We start from the raw sequence: 23,992 nt of genomic DNA, 5'->3' as shown, positions 1-23,992 counted from the left end.
ATGTTTGCAGGCTGGTATGTGGTGACTTCTGTCTGTTGCCCAGCCTGCCCAGGCTCTCTCTGTTTCCCTGGTGTTCCTTTTTTGTTTTTCCAGTTTGTTTTTTAAATTGTTTGGGTAGGTGGGTGCCTGGTGTCCACCTGCCTTCTCCCCAGCTGCTGAGTCTTGGCCCAAGTGTCTCAGGGAGCTGCACCTGGGCAGACTCTAGCACAAGAGACTGAGAGGATACGTGAAGGTACCCACCCACCTGGTCACTTGTCAGGTCATTAGAGAATTTAAGAGTTCTTAATCTTTAAATAGGGCCTAGTTTGGGGAAGGGATTTTAGATAGGCACTAGGACTGTAGGACAGGAGGGGTAGGTTAACTAGGAGAGGCCACAGTAACCCCCTTTCCCTTTCCTTCAACTTATTCCATTGTTGCTCACTCCCTTCCAAATTTCCCCCCAATAAAGCCTAACAATTTTTGGGGGGGATGGGGGAGGATTTAGTTTTTCTAGCTTCTATGTGTGCGCTATAGTGCTAAATATAGTGCAGCATAAATAGATAACCCCCCCATACCCCACACCGCCTTTAAAAATGCAAGCCTTAAAGGTGCCCCCCCCAGCCCCATAAGACGTAGGGCTTCAATTAAAAAACCTTAAAGATGTTTGGGAGGGTGCGAGGCAGAAGTAGAGGGGTGGGGGGTAGTGCTGCTGGTTGTGATGGGCGTGGCAAAAGCGGCCTACTCCCCAACATAACTAGAGCAGCCAAGCAGGCTCAGTCTGTTTCCATCCATTGTGTGGTGCACACTCTGAACCCGGTCGTACAGGATGCACTTGGCCTTTCTGGCTGCAGCCAGGCAAGATATCCCCACTAAAGGTACTGGGTGCCAGTCTGCTGCTGCCATGGCTGCTCTTGTGGACAAGTGCTACAAGATAGCAGCTTTCTTACACCAGAGCGAAAAGGGTAGGCATATGCTCAAGGAGAGGCAGCTTGAGCTGGGCCTACTTGGACACCTGATCCCTCAGGATGTTCCTATCTGGTGGGACTCCACCTTTCTCTTGCTCCAGCACCTGCAGGAGCAAGAGATGGCTTTCCATGCCCTGGCAAGGAGATGTGGTTTGGAAGTGTGCAACTTATCCATCCAGGAATGGCCGCTCATTTCTGAGTTTGTTTTGGCACACAAGCCGTTCTTTTTTGCCACAAATAGCTTGTGTGCCGAGAGAGCAATGCTGAGCTAGGCTTCGCCCACTGCTCTTCTCGAGAAAGCGATGGCCAAGCTCCAGTCCATGCTGACCACTGAGGAAGCAATTGCCTTAGCAGGTCGACTGCAGTTTAGAGTGGTGGATCGGCTCAGTACACCCTGCAGATGCATTGGCAGAACATGTTTTGTGGTGACTATGTACCCAAGGTTGAAAGGCAAAGTGGTTACCCCTGACCCTCCAGGTGGAGGGACCTCCTGGGGTAAGTGCATCCTCTCCCACCCTTAAGGGAACACACCTGCCGCCTCCAAAAGCCAAAACGGCCCCAAGGCCGAAACATTTCGGAGGCCTCTGTAATGGCCTCCGAAACATTTTGGGCACACCCTTATCACAGACGGCTTCCTTGGTGCCTTGCCAGAGGTACAGGAGGAGCCCTGCAGCAGTGTGTGCTGCAGTACCCGCAGGAGCCAATGACAGGCTGGGCGATGGAGCTGATCCAGTTTTGGACAACACATCGCCAGGTCTTGGCAGACTTGGTGGTGGTTGCCGGACGATTCCTCTTGTGCCCACCAACCAGCATCCAGAATGAGAGGGTGTTCTCCATGGTCGGGGATATGGTGACACCTCATTGAGCATGCATGGATGCTGACTTCCTGAAGGCCAATCTTTCCCTGCTGGGCTATCCAGAGCTGGCCATGGAAGGCGAATGACTCATGGTCACCCCCACCCACTGCAACACCACGGGCAGTTTGCCCCACCCTGGCCAACCGCAAAACCTGATGTGTTATAAGCTGCCTATTAGTGCTGCTAACACACACATACATGCCACTGCCATGGCCAATAAAGAGATGATGGACTGTTGCCCTGACCCATGTGTCATGCTGTCAGCCAGGGCTCAGCACAAATATCTATATAATTAATATTATCTATATAATTTCTATATAATTAATTCTCTTAAACGTACCCGTTGCTAATCCCATGTGTGGCAGCTCTCACGAGAGTTTGGAGAGCTGCCGGCTAGTGACGGGGCTGGGTGGAGGGAAGAAAATGGCAGCAAACAGCCAGCAGGCCAGGAGTTAGCAGCAGCGGGCGGCTGATGGCCGGCTGGCCGGGGAAACGACAACAGCAGGTGGAGAAGGCAGGGGCAGCTGGCTGAGAAGTGGCTGGCTTGGAAGCGGAAAGCCCAGTTGGCTGGGTGGAGTGGGGGGGAGAAGAAGCAGAAAGCGCTGGGGGAGGAGGAAGCGGGCAGGGAAAGAAGAAGTGGGCCGGCTAGAAAGCGGGGGGGGGGTGGTGGTGGTGGTGGAGAGAGATGAAGCCAGAAAGCAGTGTTTGTGTGTGGTGGTGGGGGGGGAGAAGCAGCTGGCTGGCCAGAAAGCGGTGGAGGGGATAGAAAAAGGCAGCGTCGGGTGGGTGGGCCAGGAGCAGGTGGAGGCGGGCTGGCCTGGCTGCTGGGAAGTGCGGGCAGGTGGGAGGAGAGAGCGGGCCATTTTTCTGGCCAGCCCACCAGCCAGAAACCACAGATGGGGGGAGAAGCAGGCTGGGTGGCGGAGGCGCAGATGCTCTGCCCAGGAGCGTAACTATAATAGGGCAAGGGGAGACAGTTGTCTGGGGGCCCACTGTCTTGGGGGGGCCCCCAGAGGCAAGTTACAGTGGCGCACCCGCCAGGGCTTCCTTCAGTTGTATTCATCCTCCGAAATTGATGTGAGTGTTACAACCTGGAGCTACCAGAACAGCATGTCTTTCTCTAGTACCATTAAATGACTTGCATCATCTACACTTTACAAAACCTTTTTACAAATAATTTAGGATGATGTTCTTTGGTGGCACATAGGTTATATAGTCACCACTATTCAGCCTCATTTAAGATTTCTTTACTTCATGAGCTGAGCTTCAGTGGGGGCATTTTAAAATCTTGTCTCCGGGCACACTCCAACCTTGCTACGCCCCTGGCTCTGCGCCTGGTCCAGCTAGTTTTATTTATTTATTTCACATGTTTTTATACCACCCAAAACCTGCATCTCTAGGTGTTGTGCAATAAACACAAAACAAATAAAACAAAACCAAACAAAAAGATTAAAACATTAAAATCATTTTAAACCCAACATTAAAAACCAACAACACTATAATTAAAAGCCTGGGTGAACAAATAATAGGGAAGGCCCACCCCAGGGCAGCCCCCAGATAAGCTGGTGGCAACTGTAGACAAATCTCTCCAGATGATCTCAACAGGCGATGAGGCTCATGGTGAAAAAGATGTTATCTTAAAAACCCAGGGCCTAAGCTGTTTAGGGCTTTATAGCAATAACCAGCACCTTGTATTTTGCCTGGCCATGTGTCCGGCCAATATGAGGCCACGGTCTTATACAGACACAAGCAGGCAGGCAGGGATGTTGGAGAAGAAAGAAGAGTTCTTCTCATGGTAAGAGTATAGAAGTTTTGTTTTGTCATTGATCCATCAGGCCATGACTGCTCTCTTCTCCTGTCGCTCTGTGGCAGGAATGTTTGTTTTGTTTTTTCTCAGCACTGAGTAAGTATAATATGCTTGCTGTGCTACTGCTGCTATAACTATCTGGTTTTGCTGGCTCTCAGATTGACAAAGGCCGAACTTGGGTGCCTGCTTGAGTTGTGGTTTGTTTTGTTTGTGAGGTAGTGTTGTGGAGAGAAATGGACAGTGGCAGCTCAGCTCAGCTCTCTCTCTCTGTGTATATATACTACTTTCTTGGTGATTGCTTGAGATGAGCTCCATGTCTGGCCTTGAGACTAACTTGTGCTTCACTCACTGCTCTGGTTTGTTCTGCAATCTACACTGCAAGGTATACTCGGTCAAAATGTGGCTGAAGAATGAATTAATGAATGAATGAATAGCTTTATTATGATAATTGATCAGTGTACATACAAACAAATACTACTACATTCTGATAAGTATTAAATAATACAAAGTACACCAACACAGAAAGCTCTTGTAGTGGCATCTAGGAAGTAGGGCTAGAAGTTAGCTGTTGGCGGATCTTAACAGCAGCCATACAAAATCTGGCAACACTGTAGGTGAGAAAAGATTTCTTATCTGCAAGGAGTGTGGCATAAAATTCAGTGGTTTGGCTGGGAAGCGTGATAGCAGAGGAAAAATAAAACTACACCAACTATCATTATAAAAAGAGCAAAACAACAGCACATGGTGGACAGATTTGACCTCACCTGAGCCACAAGGGCAAATCTGACTGGCCAAAGGAATTTTCAAAAACTTTCCAGATAAAACTGCCGATGGTAAGGCATCATATCTTGCTCTGAGAAACGCAATGTGGCTGAAGACATCACTGTAGTTGAGTTTATGGCTATGTTTGCTATGGCTAAGGATGATGCTGTTCTGTAGCAGTGCCGAAGTAAGGAGTCATAATTGTATGTGAGAGCAACTTGTGCCAACGATGTTACTGAAGCGCAGGCACTGCGGATGGCTGTGGATTCGGAGTCAGTGATTCTTTGGGGGGAATTTTTGGACTGTCTTTGAAATGTGTGTTCTGTGTTAGGAGGGAAAGATTCCCTTGTACTGTGTGCTTGCAGTGTTTTTCAAGGCAGGGTTGCAAAATATGTGTACAGCCATAGGGAGCAATGGAGAACTTGAAACATCCCATTGTTCCCCATGGGTAACTCCTAGGAACATCAAAGTGGGTTGTGTGGTAGGGCAATATGGGTGCTGCGTACCACCCCACAAAAGAAATGGGCAAGTGGGCGATTTTAAACAAAATTTTAACGTTTCCCCATAGGATCCACCAAAGCAAAGGTTAATTTTTTTTAATCACCCGCTTGACCATTTCTTTTGTAGGTTGGGTGGCAGGTAGCACCCATCATGACCTAGCACCCAGCCTACTTTGGTGTCCCTAGGAGATACACATGGGAAACAATGGGGTGTTTTGAGTTCCCCACTGGTCCCTATGGCAGAAACACCCAAAACCAACTTGAAACATTTTGAGGATTTTGTGTTTCATTTTGCGCTCAAAATGAAACACAAAATAGGTTTTGTGCACACTCTTCTATGGATCTAAACAATATTGAACTTGTGATCCTTGAAAAGCACAATCCTTTTCTCTGCACCTATTCTGTGAAGAGAGGGCAGGAAGACACAAAAGTTGGCTTTTCCTTTCTGTCTGTAAAAAAAGCAAGATGACTATAGTTTCACCTCAGAGGGAAATTATGGCTTTCCTTTTAATCATAATCACTACAGCTAAATGAAGCTGGGAACATTTAGCTGAACTATAAACATGTATTTTATAACTGGATCTTACAGAACACTGATGAGCTTTCAACATGTTTTATTATTTACAACATGATAATTCTGGTTCATTATCGTAGTATTACAAAACTTGAGCAAAAAAGGAAATATTGCCACCCCTTCAAAGAATAGCAGCTTTCATTTCCGTGCCCCAGATGCTTTGCTTCTTTACATTTGGGTTTTTCTGTGCAGCTTATAAATCGATTGTAACTTTTTTTATTTTATAAAATGTACTCACCCAAGGCTCCTCACAAGTTTTGCAAATTCTAAAAGACAGGTATTTGAAGGAAGTCGGAGTTGTCCTTCAGCCAAAGCTAGCTGGCAATCTTCAAAAGTATAATCTGTTACCGAAACTCCCAAGGCTCTTAAGTTTAAAAAAAAAAAAAAGGAAGTAGGCATTTATACCACATACTGCACACTGGGCATTTTAAAACTGTCATTTTTTTAATTGGGCAAAATCTAAAGCAAAACTTTCTCAATATTTTTGCAGAGTTCTTGCTCATGATATAGCATTTCAAGAGAAGAGAAATTTCCATCAGAGTACATTACAAGGCTCCACACATGGCATGATGTGGAGGAGCAGGAAATGAGTCCACCTGTCAAGAAGGGTGGGTAAATTTGTCCACCATTGAGGACTTACTTAAAACATTGTGTCTCCTCTGCACATGCTTCTCAGCTGTATGGCAGGCATGACTATGAAAATATTTTCCTCAGACAACTGATGGGTACAGATCTCAATCACGCGCGCGTGTACACATACACACTTTTTTAAAAAGTCCAATAGTAGCTAGTGGGTAGTATACTGAACTTGCACCTGGGAAGCTCAAGTTCAAATCCTATTTAATTCATTGTTTTCTATGTACATCTGCAAACTGAGAATTGTACTGGCTACTCTTAAGATTAGTATAGGAAGGATGGTAAAGGGCTTTGCACTGTTTTGAATTGCAGAAATTACAAATCCCATATTTAGAAGACAACTCTGAATTTAAGACAACCCCCTTAAAATTAGAGGTTAAATACAGGTTGTACCTACATTTACTTGAAAGGAACAGGACTCTGAATTTAAGATGACCTCCTGATTTCCAATTTCAAAAAGCTTGGGGAAAATCTAGACTTGGATTCAGGTAAATACTGTAACAACGCCACAACCAGCAGTACTCTACTACTACTACTAAAGGTAAAGTGTGCCGTCAAGTCGCTTTCGACTCCTGGCGCCCACAGAGCCCTGTGGTTTTCTTTGGTAGGAGGAGTTTACCATTGCCTCCTCCCGTGCAGTATGAAATGATGCCTTTCAGCATCTTCCTATATCACTGCTACCCGATATAGTACCAGTGGGGAACTACTACTAACCCCCAGTACAAATCTTGCTTTCCATTTCAAGATTTGTAACAACTGCAATACATTGCACTTTGGTCCTGCTCTGCACACTTGGCTCTTGGCTGAATTGGAAAAACGGTCATTCTTAGGGCTTGGAGATTATGATTAGTTTGGAGTAACAGGCAGTGGAAGGACTGGAAAAACAGGCCTGGCTACATACCCTACTAGCAATGGATTCACCAATGGATAAGAAGCTAGGAAAAAACACTTTCCACTCACCACCTTCTTGCTATCTTACTCATCACTGACATTATTGCTATTGTAACAGGCATGGCAAAGGGCAGGATCAGACCAGTTTTTTCACTTGATGAGGGAAGGATGGGTATGTGGGGTGCTGATGAATGGCACTGGGTGAGTGGACTAGATTTCTCTAACTGTCCTCCCTCCAAAGATTTCAAAGGCATTGGGGTGGGGAAGTGTAACAGTTTTAACACTGCAGTAGGGGAAAAGAAAAAAATCCCATACAGTTTGACCTCATTATCTGTGGGGGTTCCGTTCCTGGAGATTTCCATGGGTAACGAAACCACAAATAATGAGGCATTAATTCTATGGCAATTGGGGTGCTAGGTTCCTGCAGGGCAAAATAAATGGCTTAGAAATGGTGAAAATCGGAGAAAGAAAGTACCGTACCATGCTCTGCAGGTCTCCAAATGTCCAGCAATACCCCCCAAAACACTGAATTTTGTTGATTTTTCCCCCATAAAAGATTGTGGGGGAAAATTCTTCTTCCAACAGAAAAAAAGCCACAAAATGGCTCTGTATGACAAAATAGTGCCAGAAATTACCTTGGAGATCATTTCTGGCCACCCTGAAACTCCAGATCCACGAAAATGAACCCATTTTTGTACCGCATATACCAAGGCCAGGTGTCAATTGCCCAACCGCAGATATGCAGAACTGTCGATGTCAGGACTACAATTAATGAGGTCCACATATAGTACTTCCATGTTTTTGTAATAAAAACAGGCATACTAAAATCCTTATTATTAATATAAAAATTAATATGACTATCACCATTGTGCCATCCAAAAGGGCAGCTTACTTACTTTGCCATTACACGTCTCACATTATTTGCATACAAAGATGGGTTTTTCCTTTCTTCTTCAGAGGGTACATACACCGGCAGAAACTGCAGGCAGAAAAATTGTAACAGTTTTTCAACACAACCTTATTATCATCCTGTAAATGGACACGCTTAGATAAACCATGCTGCTTTTAAAAGAATTCCAGTAACAAGAGGCCCTAACTAGGTTATTTTAAACGCATATTTCCTTCTCTGTGTGCTGCGACTATAATCCCTCATCACTCTCCCATGGCTGCAGTTTAAAAAGAAACACATACATGCAAACTACACATTTAAAGGAATATGTAGCTTGGCCCAGAGACCAACAGTCAAAACCAGATACAAAGTATTTAGAAGTTTTTCATGCATTTAAGAAGTAGCAATAAAATGACAACTATCCCCCCCGCCCCCAGTGGCTGACATCTTTACAAATGCAACACTCATGCTGCATGAAGCAGTGCTGCGGCTACTGAAGAGTTTTAGACTAATGTAGCACCAGTGCTCACGGTGTGTGGTAGGGAGCCACACATTTCATTCATCTCCCCTTCTCCTAGAAGCACCTGAGAATATGTTGCTGAGATACGTGCAAACCTCAGACACATATTTTGGGGTGGAACAGTATGATTTCAGGGGAAGGGGAGATCAGCAAAGTTTGCTCCTTGCCACACGAGTGCCACTATTGCGTTAGTCAAACCCATCCTCAGTGTGTTAGTCAAGATGTCAGCCAGTGTTTTCACTAGGATGAAGGAAGCTCTTGTTACATTCTTGTACCAACAGAACTACTGCTTGCTGCTTTACATTTGCTCAAAGCTTCCTGTGTCCAATTTTATCTGATTTGGAGGTCACAAGGGGCTGCAGGGAAGCCCCCTTGTAAAAGTACCCTTCAACTCGTAGAAGTCAGGATTCAAGCCAGGGAATTGTGCAAAAACCCAATTCTACATCAATGCTACTTATTTGTTTTAAGCTGCTGGCCAAGTCTAGTTTCTAAATACTATAAGACGTTCCGAGAATGAAGACCACAGCATTAGAGAGTGACAGATTTACAAAAAGCACACCTGATCTTGTCAAGCTAGTTCTACCGAAGCATTTCCATAAAGGTTTCGTGTGTGGGTTATTTTAGCCCGCTCTCCCCGCAGACGAGCACCTGCAGAGCCCTGGGCAGATGGATTAGCTGCCCACACGACTGCCGGCTCTGTCACAGGGCTGGCGGGGGCTGCGGGCATCAGGGGCTGACCTCTGAGCCAGGAGGCTGCTTTTTAGCCTCCGGGTCGGGGGTCTACTCATGAGTTGCCGTGCCGCAGCAACACACGATCCAAAAGCCCAGGATAGCGGAGCACTCGCTCCGCTAACCTGGGCTTAAGGGAGAGTAACTTTAGCGGGTTACCCATTTTGGTGAGACTGGGCTCGGCTGCGAGCTCGGTGGTTCTCACACACGGGCAAAATCAGGCTAGGCTCCCTTAGCCCGATTTTGCCCGATCGCGAGAATCGCCTCAAGGTGTGATGAGAAAGTGGGAGAAATGCAGTGTATTAATAAACAAACAGTTTATACTACACATGAAGACTCAGGGGCAAAGAAATGCATTAGATTTATGTATTCAGAAGCAAGTCTCAGTTTTAGTGGGAATTCTTCCGGCTATCATAGGTTTGCAGCCTAACACATTGATCATTTTATACTAACCTCAATTTCTACAAAATTATGAAACTGACATAAAGTAAGCCACAGAATTTTCAACCTGTAAAATAACCAAACACACACACATTTAAAATCTAAAAATACTTATAGTATAATGATTTCTACAACCACAATTTTATTAAGAATGCAAACTGAGGAAATAAAAATGTTATCTCATTATTATTTTTTAAAAATCTGTCAATCTACTTATATCCAAATTATATAGTATAACAAAATTGATGTGCAACAAAATCAGGTTATATGCTTTATATATTATTAATATTCAATATAAAACATTATGGAAAGATATAAATATAACTAAACCAAGAAAATACTCAGTTGCCTCAAAATGCTAATCAACTACCTCAACTTCACTTGGGGTTTTAACCTTTTTAAAAGAACAGCTGATGTAATAAAAATTAAAATGAGGATCAGCTATTGCCAGGTAATCTGTAGCTCAAGTTAAGGGTAGGAGTTTTGGCAGGGGGAAGAGTTAAGCTATTCCACAGTGTGACAAGAACTCATTCAAGTCTTGATCAATTAGAAAAATAATCTGAAAATTATCAAAAAAAGTAGCCAACTTACGCTCCTGGACCTTGCCATGTCCATGTAATTGTATCCTATGTGCAAAAGAAATATATTCAAAAATGTAAATGGTACACTTTCCATTCCACAACAGAGTGGTAACAGGCTTCACAAACATAGATTACTTTCAGAAGCTTGACACTAGATACACACACAATCTAACCTTGAAATAGTAAGTTTTGCCTACATGTTGTCATGAAAAAAATATATAAAAATACAATTTTAATGTATTACTTTCATGCAATACAATTTTCACAAATAAAAATGGTAAACAAAAGATTGGTGCATTTCTTTCCCATTGGCCCATGTAATCAGAAATCCCCTCTAGTTTACAACACATTGAGAATTTCCTTCTCAGTGCCCTCTAGTGACACAGAAGCAGCAATTCAGTTATGGAACTAGCCAAGTTCAATTTCAAATGTTTTCTCTCACAAGAAAAAGTAAAAGGCTGTTACTTTAAAGTTATACTAGTAAATAAAACTCATTTTTCAAGAAGATGCACATTCCTGTCTATTACTGAAAATCCTCATTCTATGTATAAAAAAACAGAAATCCCACAGCCAAATATTCTCTCTCATATATAGCTTTTGCTTACTCTGTGCTGGAATTGGTTATGAGGTAAACTTCATGACCCACATTTTAGCTGTTAGCCTTATACCATATACCAAACTACTTCTTTTTCAACTAACATGAATAACTCCATGACTTTCAGGGACACTTTCATGCTTCCCCCTACGTCGGGGCAAATCTGCACAAAACATCCATCTTTCAGGCTTTTCCAGAGCCAACACTAAAGTATAATAAATAGATACACCTATAAAACAGCAAGAAGTTGACAAAATTACCTACCAGATTATTAGTGTTCTGCTTTTCAAAAGATATTTGAGAATATATTATCAGTCAATTATTTAACATTCATGTACTCAGGGTTGAAACGTACCAATTTGTTTGGATAACGTAAAATCACTGGCTGGACAGGCACTCCAGGAATAAATGCTCCTATAAAACATACAACACATATAATACAAACTATTTTCTAATTTCAAACTTTTATTGTCTTAAAGACAATGGGAGCAATGGAAGTAATGTGTATGTAATTCCTGATTTTTCAAATTGATATGCTTTGAAGTTCCATCGTCAAGTGGCCAATAAAGATGCAAATATAAAAGTATTTTCATGTTGCTAATGACAGAACATGGAAGCTTAAACAACCAAACATTTAAAGTTATAGAGATCTACATCTGGGCCTGCCCTTGAAGACGGTTCAGAAGCTTCAGCTAGTCCAGAAGGCTGCTGCAAGGATGCTCATGGGCACAAGAACCTGCCAGGGCCCTCCGCTCAGCATCTCAGGCCCTGCTCATGGCCCCACCACTAACAGAGATCCGGTTGGAGAGGACTAGAGACAGGGCCTTTTAGGTGGTGGCCCTTGACTTCGGAATGCCCTCCCCGAAGAGCTTCACCATGCTCCCTCCCTCAGTGTTTCTGAAAAACCATTTAAAATACATCTTTTTAAAGAGGCTTTTTAATGTTTTATCAGCTGCTTATATCTGGTAGGTCCTTTAGTTTTTACAATAATTTTTAATATGAAAAATTTAAAAACATGTGTAATTTTAAATGTTGATTTAGCCTGGTCTTTTAGTTTGTTTAACTTTATTAATCTTTTATTTTGCATTGTATCTATTTTGTACACCGCCTAGATATATACATATCAGGCAGTATTAAAATGTGATAAATAAATAATAAAAAATAAATAATAAATAACATGGAACACAAGATAGATCATTTGTTACAGGAAAGCAACCTGTTTATCTCCAAGGTGATCCATGTTCCCTCACAACTGGGTGAATGACTAGCTCTGGAAACAGAGGTGGGTGCTAACGTGCTAGAACACTTTCTTGAGAACCACCCGACCAAAGTTAGCCTCAACAGCTGAGTGGAGATCCACAGCATAGTGCCTTATAAATGGCAGGTCTGAGGACTGCGTGGCAGCCTGCAAGTGCCAGCCATGCTGATTCCTGACATGTGGGCAGCAGAGGTCGCCATGGCTCTGGTGGAGTGGGCCCTTAATCTGGCCAGAGGCTGGACTCCTGTCATGGCTCAGACCTCTAAGTCAGAAGAGTCAGAGGAGGAATGGGAGGACTCGGTTGGGAGTGCAGACTCAGAGGCACAGCAGCAGGATTTGGCTGGGAGAACAGACTCTGGACCTGGGCTGGAACGGCAGCATACAGAGGAATCTTGACAGCTGGCAGACATGAGTGCTGAAGAGGCTGATCAGGAGAAAGCTGGAATTTCACCTGTGTTAAGAAGGTGTCTCAAGAGAAAGGCTCAGTGGGAGACACGTAGGCGCAAGATATCACAGGAGAGGAAACAGAAGTGCTGAGTCAGGAAAGCCTGATTGGCTGCCGGTTATCTTGAGCCCTATATTAAGCAGACTATATAGCAGACTATATCAGAGCCCTATATTAAGCAGACAGCAAGCTCTGCTGTCCCTTGTTCTGTTCATTCCTTGCTCTGTTGTTTTTTCAGTTATTACTCAGTTATCGTAGAGGGGGGTACCTAGTTTAGTTTAAGGGTCTATAGTTTGTTTACTACTATTTTTCTTTGTGAGTCTTTTTCGTTTTCATTTGTGCAGCTTTGCTGCTACTCTTATTTCCAGACTTTCTGTTTAACTCACAGACGTAGAACTGAAGGGGTTGTAAATCCTGTCGGGTTAGCCGAGCCAACAGATTTACAACAACTCCCTGCTGTCAGTAGCAGGAAAAATAAGTTCAACTAGCCAGTGTGAGAGTCATTGTGGAGAGACCGCAAAGCCCTTTTTAGGGTCCTAGGAGGAGGTGAACAATTTGGTGGAGCGGCAGAACGGCCTAGTGCGGTCCAGGTAATTGAGAAGACATTTGCGGACATCGAGGAAATGCATGGAAAGTTCTACAGACATCAAAGGATTGACAAAGAAGGTAGGTAGTACGATATCTTGGTTGATGTGGAAGTCAGTAACCATCTTAGGGCAGAAAGTAGGGTCAGGGCATAGTACCATTTTATCATGGTAGAATTTTGTGTAAGGTGAACCAGCCCTGAGAGTGGAGAGCTCACTGACTTGTCTGACTTGTTTACTTTGGGGAAAAACAGGTTGCTCACCTGTAACTGATGATCTGGTAGAGATCCATCGACATTCATAAGAATGGGTTCTGCACCTGCACAGGAAACCCACGGTAGCCATGCCTCAGCTTGCCGAGGCATCCAAGCCCCGCCCCCACACAGAGCGTGCTATTTAAGAGTGGGCTGGACATGACATCCTTCAGTTCTTCCACCGCTGTGGAGGGCGACCATCCAGTAAGCAGGTGAGTTCACACTTGATGACAGGACATCCGAAGGGCAGTAGCACACACACTAGTACGCAGATAGCAGAGCACCACTACTGCAGAGGGGAAGGTTGGGAGGGTCTTATGGATGTTGACGGATCTCTACCAGATCATCAGTTATTGAGATCCGTTGACAGCCATAAGATTGGATGTTTAGCAAGCTCCCTATGGAGGAGGGTGCAGCAGTGCTATTGTAACACCCGCTTAAGGACGCTTCTCCCAAAGCTAGCCTCTGCAGCAGAGTGCACATCTATGGCGTAATATTTAACGAATGGGAGATTTGAAGACCAGGTTGCTGCTTTGCAGATATCCAGGAAACTAACTCCTGAAAGGTGTGCTGCTGAAGAAGCGTAGGCCCGAGTAGAGTGGGCTTTGATGGTTTCTGGTGGCGTCTTCTGCTGTAGTTTGTAGGCGAGCAAGACAAGCTCAACTAGCCACCTTGACAATCTTTGTCTAGATATGCAGAAACCCTTGGCGGAACCCTTATAAGCGATGAAGAGGTGCATAGTGGATCGAAAATCCTTCGTCTGAGTCATGTAGAACAAGAGAGCCCTGAGTACATCCAATGAGTGCATGGACTTTTCCAGGGCTGATTGCAGGTTCCGAAAAAAGGTAGGTAAAATTATGTCCTGATTTAGGTGAAATTCAGAGACAATCTTTGGTAGAAAGGAGGGGTCCAGATGCATGCGGACCTTATCCTCGTGAAATCTCGTGAACAGGGAATAAACCCTCAAAGCCGTAAGCTCGCTGACCCGCTGTGCCGTTGTTGCTGCAATCAGGAATGCGGTTTTCAGGGAGACCAGTTTCAAAGGTGCCATGGCCATAGGCTCGAAAGGCTTCTGCGTAAGTGAAGAAAGCACCAACGACAAGCTCGGTGCTTTCATGGGAGGATAGACGTTGGAGAGACCTTTTAAGAAGGCTTTGCTTAGTGGATGTGAGAAAGGTGTCTTTCCATCACAACCTGGGTGCTTAGACGAAAGGGCTGCCAGGTGGACTCTTTAGCTAGGCCCTGAGACTTTGGGGCGGACAGATAGAGAAGTACCTGCCGGATAGACACCTACCCAGCAAAAAACCTCAAGACCTTGCATAGGTTTTAAATCGAAGCCACTTCTTGAAGTAGTTGCGCCTAGTAGAAGCTTTTCTTTGATTTAACAAGATGTTGTTCGGAAGCCTATTCGCCAAGCAGTCAGACAGAGTGTTTGCGTGTCCGGGTGAAGGACATGACTCTCGTCCTGGGAGAGGAAGTCTGGCTGTGGCGGAAATTGGTGATATCGATTCTCTGACAGTCTGCGTACCTGTGGAAACCAAGATTGCCTTGGCCATCATGGAGTCACGAAAATGCAGGCTACTGGGTTCGACAGGAGACGAGCTACTACCCTTGTGATTATTGGTTGGGGTGGGAACATGTATGGTGTTTCCCTTGTCCAGTTCAGCTGAAAAGCATCCCCCAGGGACCTGGGGTTGTGTCCCACCCTGGAGCAGAAGCAGACACACTTCGTGTTCTCCGAGGTTGCAAAGGGATCTACTGATGGCTGTAGCCACCGACGAAAGAGGGGGCTCAGATACTTGGAGTTGAGCTCCCATTCGTTATGCCCATCTTGGAGAAAAACTTGACTGAGGTCGTCTGCTAGCATGTTGTCCTGACTTCTGATATGTACTGCAAGAGGGTAGATCCGGTGTCGAATGCACCAGTGCCACATCTGCACACCAAGTGCACACAAGCTCCGGGATACTGTCCTGCCTTGGTGGTTGATGTATGCCTGTGTGGTCGTGTTGTCCAGTTGGACTTGGACACATGCGCCTTGTATGATTGGTAAGAAGGCCTGTAGAGCAAGGAAGACCGCAAACAATTCCAAGAAGTTTATATGGAGCTGCTTCTGGTTCATGGTCCATTTTCCCTGGGTCCGGCGGCCCTCGCAATGAGCCCCACAACCCAGCAGGGAGGCATCTGTCGTCAGCCATATTGATGGCATTGGAGTCCGGAAGGGCACACCCTCTAAGAGGTTTCTGCATTCTGTCCACCATGTGAGTGACCATGTGAGTCAGATGAAAAGATGAAATCCCCGCAGGTGGGAATGGGGAGTGGAGAGGTGACAGTGGGCAGACTTGATCTTCAAAGACACTTCTGGGTCTCTGACACCTCAGGATGCTGAGACTGGGTGGATTTAAACTTGCCTTGGTATGAGCGCCTCTGGTACAGTGGGTATGGTTTCTTATAGTCCTTTCGTTCCTGATTGCGGAACGGGAACCGTTGTTTGTAGGTAGGATGATACTGTTGTTTGTAGGTAGGACGATACCATATGGTATATGATGGGGCAGAAGGCTGTGTTGTGAACGTCTTCGCTGTAAACTTTGACTTCTTAAGCTGCTCCATGTCACGCCCTCGATCTCAGACAGCGAGGAGGAAGGGGAAGCTGTCAACATTCCAGCCGATGCTGGGGTGTCTGAGGGGCAGAGCCCGGCTGTCAGTTTCCAAGAAACGGCTGAGGCAGATGATTTAGAGCAGGCACAACAACCTGAGACAGCAGAAACCGTGACGGACCAATCAGAAGAGGAGCTATGCAAGCAACCTCCACTGACTCCACAACAGAGGAGAGTTATAAGACTGAGAACACAGCTAGAGATTATTAGGAGGAGTAAACGCCTCTTGCAGAGGACTGATAAGCCTTGAATTCCTGCAAGCTGGGAGCTCTCGGCTTGTGCTATAAATTGCATCACCAGCTTTCTATTCACTGCTGGAAAGCAACGTTTGTCAACTTCCGTGTCGACAGTTTGCAGCCAAGCCCGACAAGAAGAACTGTGTCCAAGCCGTATCTTGTTTCTGCAACTCCGTTGGAGACCATGAACTTCCCTGCCAGGTGGCCAGATACTGACACTCCATCATGGAGTCTGTTGATTCACTGAATAGCCTCAAGTCATCAAAGGCGAGGCCCTCTATTTTGTCCTTCATGTCATTTTGCAAGGAAGTGGATCTTAACCACGTGTGCCTTCGGAGTGTAATGGCTGCAGCCACTGCCCGAGATTCACACTCTGCCAGATGTTTTGCTATGCTAAGCTGCCGTCTCGTAAGATCGCCGGATGTCTCCAACGTTTTACAGAACTTTATTTAAAACTCCTCGGGGGACAAGGTATCAAGATCAGGCAACAAATTATCCCAGAGGCAATGGATGTATTTTGCTGTCCAAGCTGCGTAATTGGCCACTTTAATGGACAAACACGCAGTCAAAAAGAACTTCCTCCCAAGCATATCCAACTTTCATCCTTCCTTCTCAAACGGGACAGTGGAATGTCTACTGGACTTTGAACTGGAGGCGCAGTCGATCACTAGCGAGTTGGGAGCTGGTTGTTTCAGCAAATAAGTATTATCTTTCTCCATGATACGATAAAAGCCTCTTGGAGGTAAGGGTGGAGGTGTGGAGCAGCTCCTAAGCACATTTTGCTGCGCGTGTAATAACAGGAAGCATTGGGAGGGCGACAGGCATGGTAGACTGCGACTTAAGCATAAAATTATACACAGGATCATCTATAGTGGCCAAATCTGAGCGGAGGCCCAGGCCCAGAGCCTCAGCCATAGTCCATATGAGCTTGTGATAGGACTTGAGATCATCATTGGGAGAGACATAAACAGTCGGGGCCACATCCATTGGAGGCTCCACAAGGTTGTCCTCTCCCTCCAGGTCCGACTCAAAATCCGAGGAACCATAATGCTCTGATGGAGAGCCTGTAAGCGACGAGGGAACCACAGTTTGCATTTCCGCAGTGGTCACTAGGGAGGTAGGAAGGCACATAGTTTGTGTAGACACAGAGCGCATTAGTGGCGGCTTGGTTTGTGCAGCTTGGTGCGCCACGCATGGAGAGCTAGTTTGCGTTCCCACTGAGACACTTGTGGGCGCACAAACTGGCCGGGCATCCGCAGGCAGCGACATCAATCGCAGGGCAGACGGAAGTGGTGTTGCAGGCCTCCAAGGTCAGACGGGATCCTCAACAGGAAAAGTCATGGAAACTGCTGGCCCGGAGCCTGGGATGTGTACCGGCGCAGAGTGAGAATAACCGCAGGTGTGCCACGGTGTATGGAGCTGTGCTGCGTTGAGCAAAGTTGTGCTGGTGGGTCAGCTTCCGATGGGGGAAACCCATGAAACATCGACGGCAAAGGAGTGCTGGCAGACGGGTCAAGCAAGGAAAGGAGTGTATGCATCGTGGTTGCATGAAGGCCAACTCCATTGTCCACGGTGTCGAGTTCGACATCGAAGGTTGGAAGTGGAGAGTGACGGCATGGCATCACCAGTCTTGATTCCGATACCACCAGTGTATGTAGAGTGGAGGACAACGCCAGTCGAACCATCTTCAGTGTCGGAAGTGACAACGCGACTGGAGTCTATGCTGGAGACAAGGAACGCGCTTTCGATGCTGAAGCAGCTTGAGCACACACTGGTGTCAAACTTGAAGGATCCACTGATACTGACCCCATGGGCCAAGCATTGGCATTGAGCAGCCCCTTCAATGTCATAGGAGGCACCAAGCCCGATCCTCGAATATGTCGGGGACGGAGTACAGTCCCTTGTTAGGTCGATCAGGTGTTGACGTTTTTCCTTAGGTGTTGATGGGGTTGGAGAAGCCGGACGCTTTTTAGGCCTCGAGTACCCGTCTTGGTCGCAGTCATTGTCAGCAGAAGAGGAGATATGGCAAACGCCTTTCATTGTCCGAGGTGCACGTTTTGTTGTCGAAGTCTATGTCAACGTCTTTTATGCCGATGCCGACGCCTTCGACCTGTGCGGGGTGGAAGCGTGGGCATGGCCAGGTGTCAATGCCGGGGCGTGGCTCGATGCAGAGGTCACTTTACCCGGTGGTGCCGAAGATGATCTTGGAGGTGTTTTCGATGTCGATGCCAAAGGGTGGGGTGTGCCTGGTGTCAATGGGCTTAACACCTCATCATAAATTGCTGCTCTGAGGTGAAGTGCCTGATTTTTCCTTGTTTGTTTGGAAAATGACTGGCAGATCTTGCATGAGGAAACATTATGTTCCTCTCCCAAACAAATTAGGCACAGGTTGTGAAGGTCTTTCAAGGGGAGTTTGGCCTTACAGGCCTCACACCTCTTAAACATTTTCTTCTCTTCAGACATTACACGGAGAGTGGTCAGGTCCGTTCCTGGGTCAAAAGCCAGTTGTAATTCGTCAGCCAATCCGAGTCAAGAAGGAGGAGAGTAGGTCAGAAGCCAGAAAATGGGTCAAACGAAGTGATCAGTCCTTTAAAAAACAAACAAACTGCAAAATGAAGTACAACTCATGAGGGACTTTTTCTGACAAAAGAGGCGGCAGATCGAGGTCCAAATGCTAAGGCGGTCGGAAAAGAACTGAGGGACGTTGCATCCAGCCCGCTCTTAAATAGCACGCTCTGCATGGGGGCGGGGCTTGGACGTCTCGGCAAGCTGAGGCATGGCTACTGCGAGTTTCCTCTGCAGGCGCAGAACCCATTCTTATGGCTATCGACGGATCTCGATCCAGATCAGTGGGAAGGGTGGGAACAGACAGAACAGGCTCCCCTTCCAAGGGACCTGGAATGCATCTCCCAGAGACCTTTGACCGATACCCGCTCTCAAGCAGAAGAGGCGGCACTTGGCACTGGCCTGGGTGGCAAATAGGTGCATCTCTGGTGTCCCCCAAATTTGAAAAAAGTCCTGGAAAACTGTCTCGCTCCATTCCCATTCATGGAGGGCAAAGAGATCAAGATCCCTGCTCACTGAGTCTGCATGGGAGTTGTCTACTCCTTTGATGTGAAGAGCTATAGGGTGAACGCCATTGTTCAGGCACTACCATTGTGTCACCATTGAGATCAGAGGAGCTTTCTTCATGATGAGTTGGGTGCTTCGACACCAAAGACATTGAAGCTATATTCCTAGAGCCGCTGACCATCAATGCCGATGATTTTGAAGTGGTGCTGTTTCTCTGCGTCGAGCCAGACGCCAGCTTCAAAGTCATTACAATCCCAAATGCAGGCAAAAAGCTTCCTCTGGGTTGGGTGGTAGAAGGGGAAGGCATGTTTGGAGATGTGACAGTCACTGGTCCCAATGCCAATCTGGAAGGCACCACTGTGCCCGATGCTGGCCTCGACATTGAGTCAGAGGAGTGGCAGCGCTTGTGCTCTGGTTGATCCCTAGAGAAAGAATCGTCACGCTTTCATGGGAATGTAGATCATCCTTATCCACCAATGCTGGTTTTGTGAAGGTGGAGTCTTCCCGATGTTTAGAGGGGTTTGATACCAACAGAATCTAAGTTGGTGACAACGTTGATGCCAATGTTGGTGGGCTCAGGCAGCGCTTCAGCAGACACAGCACGTTGTGTGTGTAAAGGGCAGCCCTAAGTCTCAGCTCTCTGCTCTTTCTAGTTTATTTATTGAATGAAAGGCAGATTTTACAACTACCAAAGATGTGATTCTCCCCCAGACATAGAAAACTGGCATTGTGTCCGTCGGAGGATGGCAAAGTTAATCTACATGATTTGCACTACTTGAAAGTTTTAGGAGTGCTCATTTTAGAGAGTAATGAGGGGCAATCCAGGTCAAAAACTGTAAACATTCACTAAGTTGCCAAGTTAAGAGGAAGATCCATGTAGAGTAGTCATGGGGCAGGCTGAGGTCAGAAACGGCAGAGACACGGAGTCACCAAAACAATCCTAACAGGGTGGTTGTGCACTGGACCGAGTTAAAACAGGAAAAAATACAACTGACCAGTAAAAGAAGAGACCGAGAATAACCAAGACACAGTCAGAGTCAAGCCAAAAATATTAAGCAGAAAAAAACAATTCTCTTCACAGGAATGAATGGGAGAAGAGAGCAAGAACCTTCACGTTGCAGTGAGTGTGGTGGATGAGAAGGAACTGAAAGGGAAAGCACTTCACCTCAGAATGCCGGAGGGCACATATTGGAGCTATGAATTCCTCTGCAGAACTACTGCACAGGTGCAGAAGATCCAGTTATGAGGGAACATGGATCACCTCAGAGATCAAAGCAAAACCCAACAGGTGCTGGAAAATTCTTTGGAGTCCCATATCAAATTAGAAAGGGAATCTCCAAGTTGGCAAGTCCAACCATTACAACTCAAATACAAGGAAAGCACTGATTTATCTTAATAAATTAACAAATAAATATGTCATTCATATATTCTGGCCTTTTGTATACAATGCTCTAATCTGTGTAATTAAAAAGGGAAGTCATCACTCCAAAAACCAATCTTTATAGTGTGAACAGATAATGCTCTTGATTATAGAGGAAGTTTGTCCATAACCATTAGTTCCCATGTTCTGTCAAATCAAGCTTTGAGAGGTGGTATCCTACAGTTGTTCCAGTATTTGGCAATAACAAATTTGGCAATTTTAAATCTTGTACCCATCTTGCTTTATACTTTAAGTCTTGTGACCAGCATGAGGAAGGGAGCCAGCTGTACATATCCACAGCAAGTACTTTTTTACAAGTTGTACCCTGTGCTACCAGAGATTCAAACTGGGTATAGAAGTGTGTTACATCTGCCATAAGACCCATAGAATATATCAGATACTGAATTTATAGGTACTCATACCAGGGTATAACCACATCATTATTTTGTCTTGACATTTCTTGTCTTGAGATCAGGAGTCCTTTACTCATTATTTTATGGAACCAGTTTAGTCTATTTCTGCGCCAAAGTTTAAATGAGTTAGGAAAAAGTCCAGGCATAAAAATAAATGACCAATAAAAATGTCTACAGGAGAAGGTGAGGGAGCAAGTACCTTCCTCCAGTTATCTCATACTGCCAGAGTGGAAGGAAAAAAATAGATTTTAATTCCTTTTAGTCTATTTCTTTCTTTTTATGTATTATGTTAGTGAATATTCCTTTAAATATGAAGAATCCATTCAACATCCAAATTATTTGTCTTAGTTGGTATGCTTCATAGTACAAAGTCAGATCTGGAGTGACCAAGGTTCTCTTTCGCATTAGTTTCCTCATAACTACTGTCACCATTCTAGGTTTTTTGCTTCCCCAAATGTAGTTATTTAGAATGTGTTGCCAGCCTGCTAGAGTTGTTTGTGGATTCTGAATAGGGAATGCTTGGAAAATAAATAGTAGGCTAGGAAGAATCAGCATTTTGACTGCCTGAATACTCTGGGGCAAAATTATATTACAGGACTTCCATCTCAGTAAATTGAGCTTAATGTTATTTAGCAACATGGTATAATTAATGTCCAATAACTTAGTGTAATCTGTAGTCATAATTCCTAGAGCTTTCAATCTCGTTTTAATCTATTTTTTATTTCTACGATTATTAAATCAGTTTAAGTTGCTATAGGTAGGTGGAGTAGAAGTAGTTCAGATATTCCAATTAATTTTAATCATTGTGCACGCAGGATCCTTTTCTTACAGACAAGGTAAGACAGGAAGAACCAATTCTCTGCACATGCAATTGATAACTAGGAATGATCTTCTGCCTGTGAAATCCTATGGTGGAACAGAGGAGCTTGCCTTATATCAAATCAGGCCATTGATCCATCTAGCTCAGTATTATCTACACTGACTAGCAGTGGCTCTTCATGGTTTCAAAGCAGAAGTCTCTCTCAGCATGACCTGAAGATGCTGTCAGGGAGTGAACCTGGGACCTTCTGCATGCAAGCAGTTGCTCTACCACTGAGCTACGGCCTTATCCCACAAGAGAACTATCTTACAGCAGAGAGCATTCACATGTATCACCCATCCACATGCAAACCATGGCAGACCCTGCTTAGCAAATTCATGCTCACTACTGCAAGATCAGCTCTCATCCCATACATATTTATTTATTTATAGTTCAATTTCTATACCACCTTTCATAACATGTATCCCAAGGTGTTATATGCTTTTATGCAGAAACTGGACAGTATAGAAAGAAAGATCTATCACAAGATTTGTCTGCCTTCCCTAATGAAAGCAAGACCATTTTAAAATACGGCCTTACCTTTATTTTGTATTATCAGCCCACATGTAGCAGCCAATAATTGTGTGTGGAAGTAATCTACATTGTTACTGCTAATCCAACTAGAACAGATGTGTAACGGAAGAAGAATGCCACATAAACCAAATATCTATCTTGGAACTAAAATACCATAACAGTGGAACCAAATAACATTTGTCTTTTGTGTCAGTAGTTTCATCCACTGCTGGAAATCCCCAAAATATTTCCTGGGACACCCAACTCTCTTCCCTTTTAGGCCTAAACCACTGCAATTTTTTTAAAAAATCAATATTTACATTTTCTGTATGAGGCTTCTGTTCAGAGTGGTACATTCTTAACTGTTTCAGGCTGGAATGTGAATCTCTCCAACCACAAACTATTCTGACAAGTCAAAGCCCCGAACAGCCCTCCCAACGCCATCTCCCACAGATACTGCTGATACCAACCATGATGACAACTGTTGTTTACTCATGGACTAGTGAAACTTGTTGAACCAGAAAGCTAAGTGCAGTCACTTTCATTATAGAGTCCAAAAGCTCTTTTGCTCTTTATGTCTTGGTATAAGGGAAAGTGACAAACTGACATTATCTACAGAAGGTCTATGAAATACAGACTCTGTTAAATAAAGACCCTTTGTCACAGAGTACTGGATTGATATGCAGGCAATCTGAAGTAATCTTTTCCAGAAACCTCTATCATTAGGAGGTTTCTGGAAATTAGCATTAGGAGCTCCTAATAGGTTTCTTGGAAATTAACATTAGGAGCTCCACTCCACAAGTTTATCAATAAGACTGAATATTAATAAAATGCTACAACAGAGAATTACTTGGGTCCTGAATGAATGCATTATTTTCTGCAGGATTTATTCATTCAAGTCTACATTTATGGACATTTTTGCTATGTCCATGGGCACTTCTCAAAAATACATGGATTCATGCACATACATTGGATCAGGGGTCCACGCATTTTGGTGACTGTAGCAGCCAAGCAATATTTGTGTTGGCCAGAAACCTGCTACCTCCCACATGATCCTATGCATGCTTACTTCAAAGCAAGTCTCATTGTGTTCAGTGGGCCTTAATCCCAGATAAGTGAATACAGGATTGTGAAACACATTTACCTGGGAGTTAATCCCACTGATTTCAAGCAGACACATGTGTTGTCTGCCCCTGATCCTGTGTGCTGGGTCTGCACATGAAATCAGGGGAAATCACCTGCAATTCCTCTCCCACAGCTCCAAGTTTGGAGCTAGAGGGAGGGTAGGGATTGTCCCTGAAGCTGCAAGGTAGATGAACCTAGGGCCGAGACAAGAAAACCTCAACTGTCTTTCTCCAAGTCTGAAAGGAGAAGCAGCTTGGGGCTGCTGTTTTGGCATTGCACTTTAAAGGCACTCAAAAGCATCAGAATCAATAGCAAACAAATCCTGGCCAGCCTCTGCATTTTAGGGTTGGATAAAGAACAGAATCATTTCTCTTCCGCTCTTAGGTTGGGAATAGCCTGGAGGCTCCCCACACTCACCAGAAGCCATCTGGGC

The 23,992-nt window shown here is 44.9% G+C and overlaps 1 protein-coding gene across 2 annotated transcripts in view; it reads right to left on the bottom strand.

Moving 5' to 3' along the window:
• The window catches only part of LPCAT1 (lysophosphatidylcholine acyltransferase 1), a 77,431-nt gene that overhangs the window by 15,566 nt on the left and 37,873 nt on the right, over positions 1–23,992 (bottom strand). For both annotated transcript variants that reach the window (XM_053248203.1, XM_053248202.1), the window contains exons 6-10: positions 11,082–11,140; positions 10,142–10,176; positions 9,563–9,617; positions 7,868–7,950; positions 5,683–5,808 (exon numbers count right to left, since the gene is read on the bottom strand). In XM_053248203.1, coding sequence (XP_053104178.1) covers positions 5,683–5,808; positions 7,868–7,950; positions 9,563–9,617; positions 10,142–10,176; positions 11,082–11,140 — 358 coding nt within the window. The remainder of the gene's footprint in view (positions 1–5,682; positions 5,809–7,867; positions 7,951–9,562; positions 9,618–10,141; positions 10,177–11,081; positions 11,141–23,992) is intronic.

The sequence above is a fragment of the Hemicordylus capensis genome, chromosome 4, assembly GCF_027244095.1.
Source record: "Hemicordylus capensis ecotype Gifberg chromosome 4, rHemCap1.1.pri, whole genome shotgun sequence".
NCBI lineage: Eukaryota > Metazoa > Chordata > Lepidosauria > Squamata > Cordylidae > Hemicordylus > Hemicordylus capensis.
This window is presented reverse-complemented; position numbering and strand designations above follow the sequence as displayed.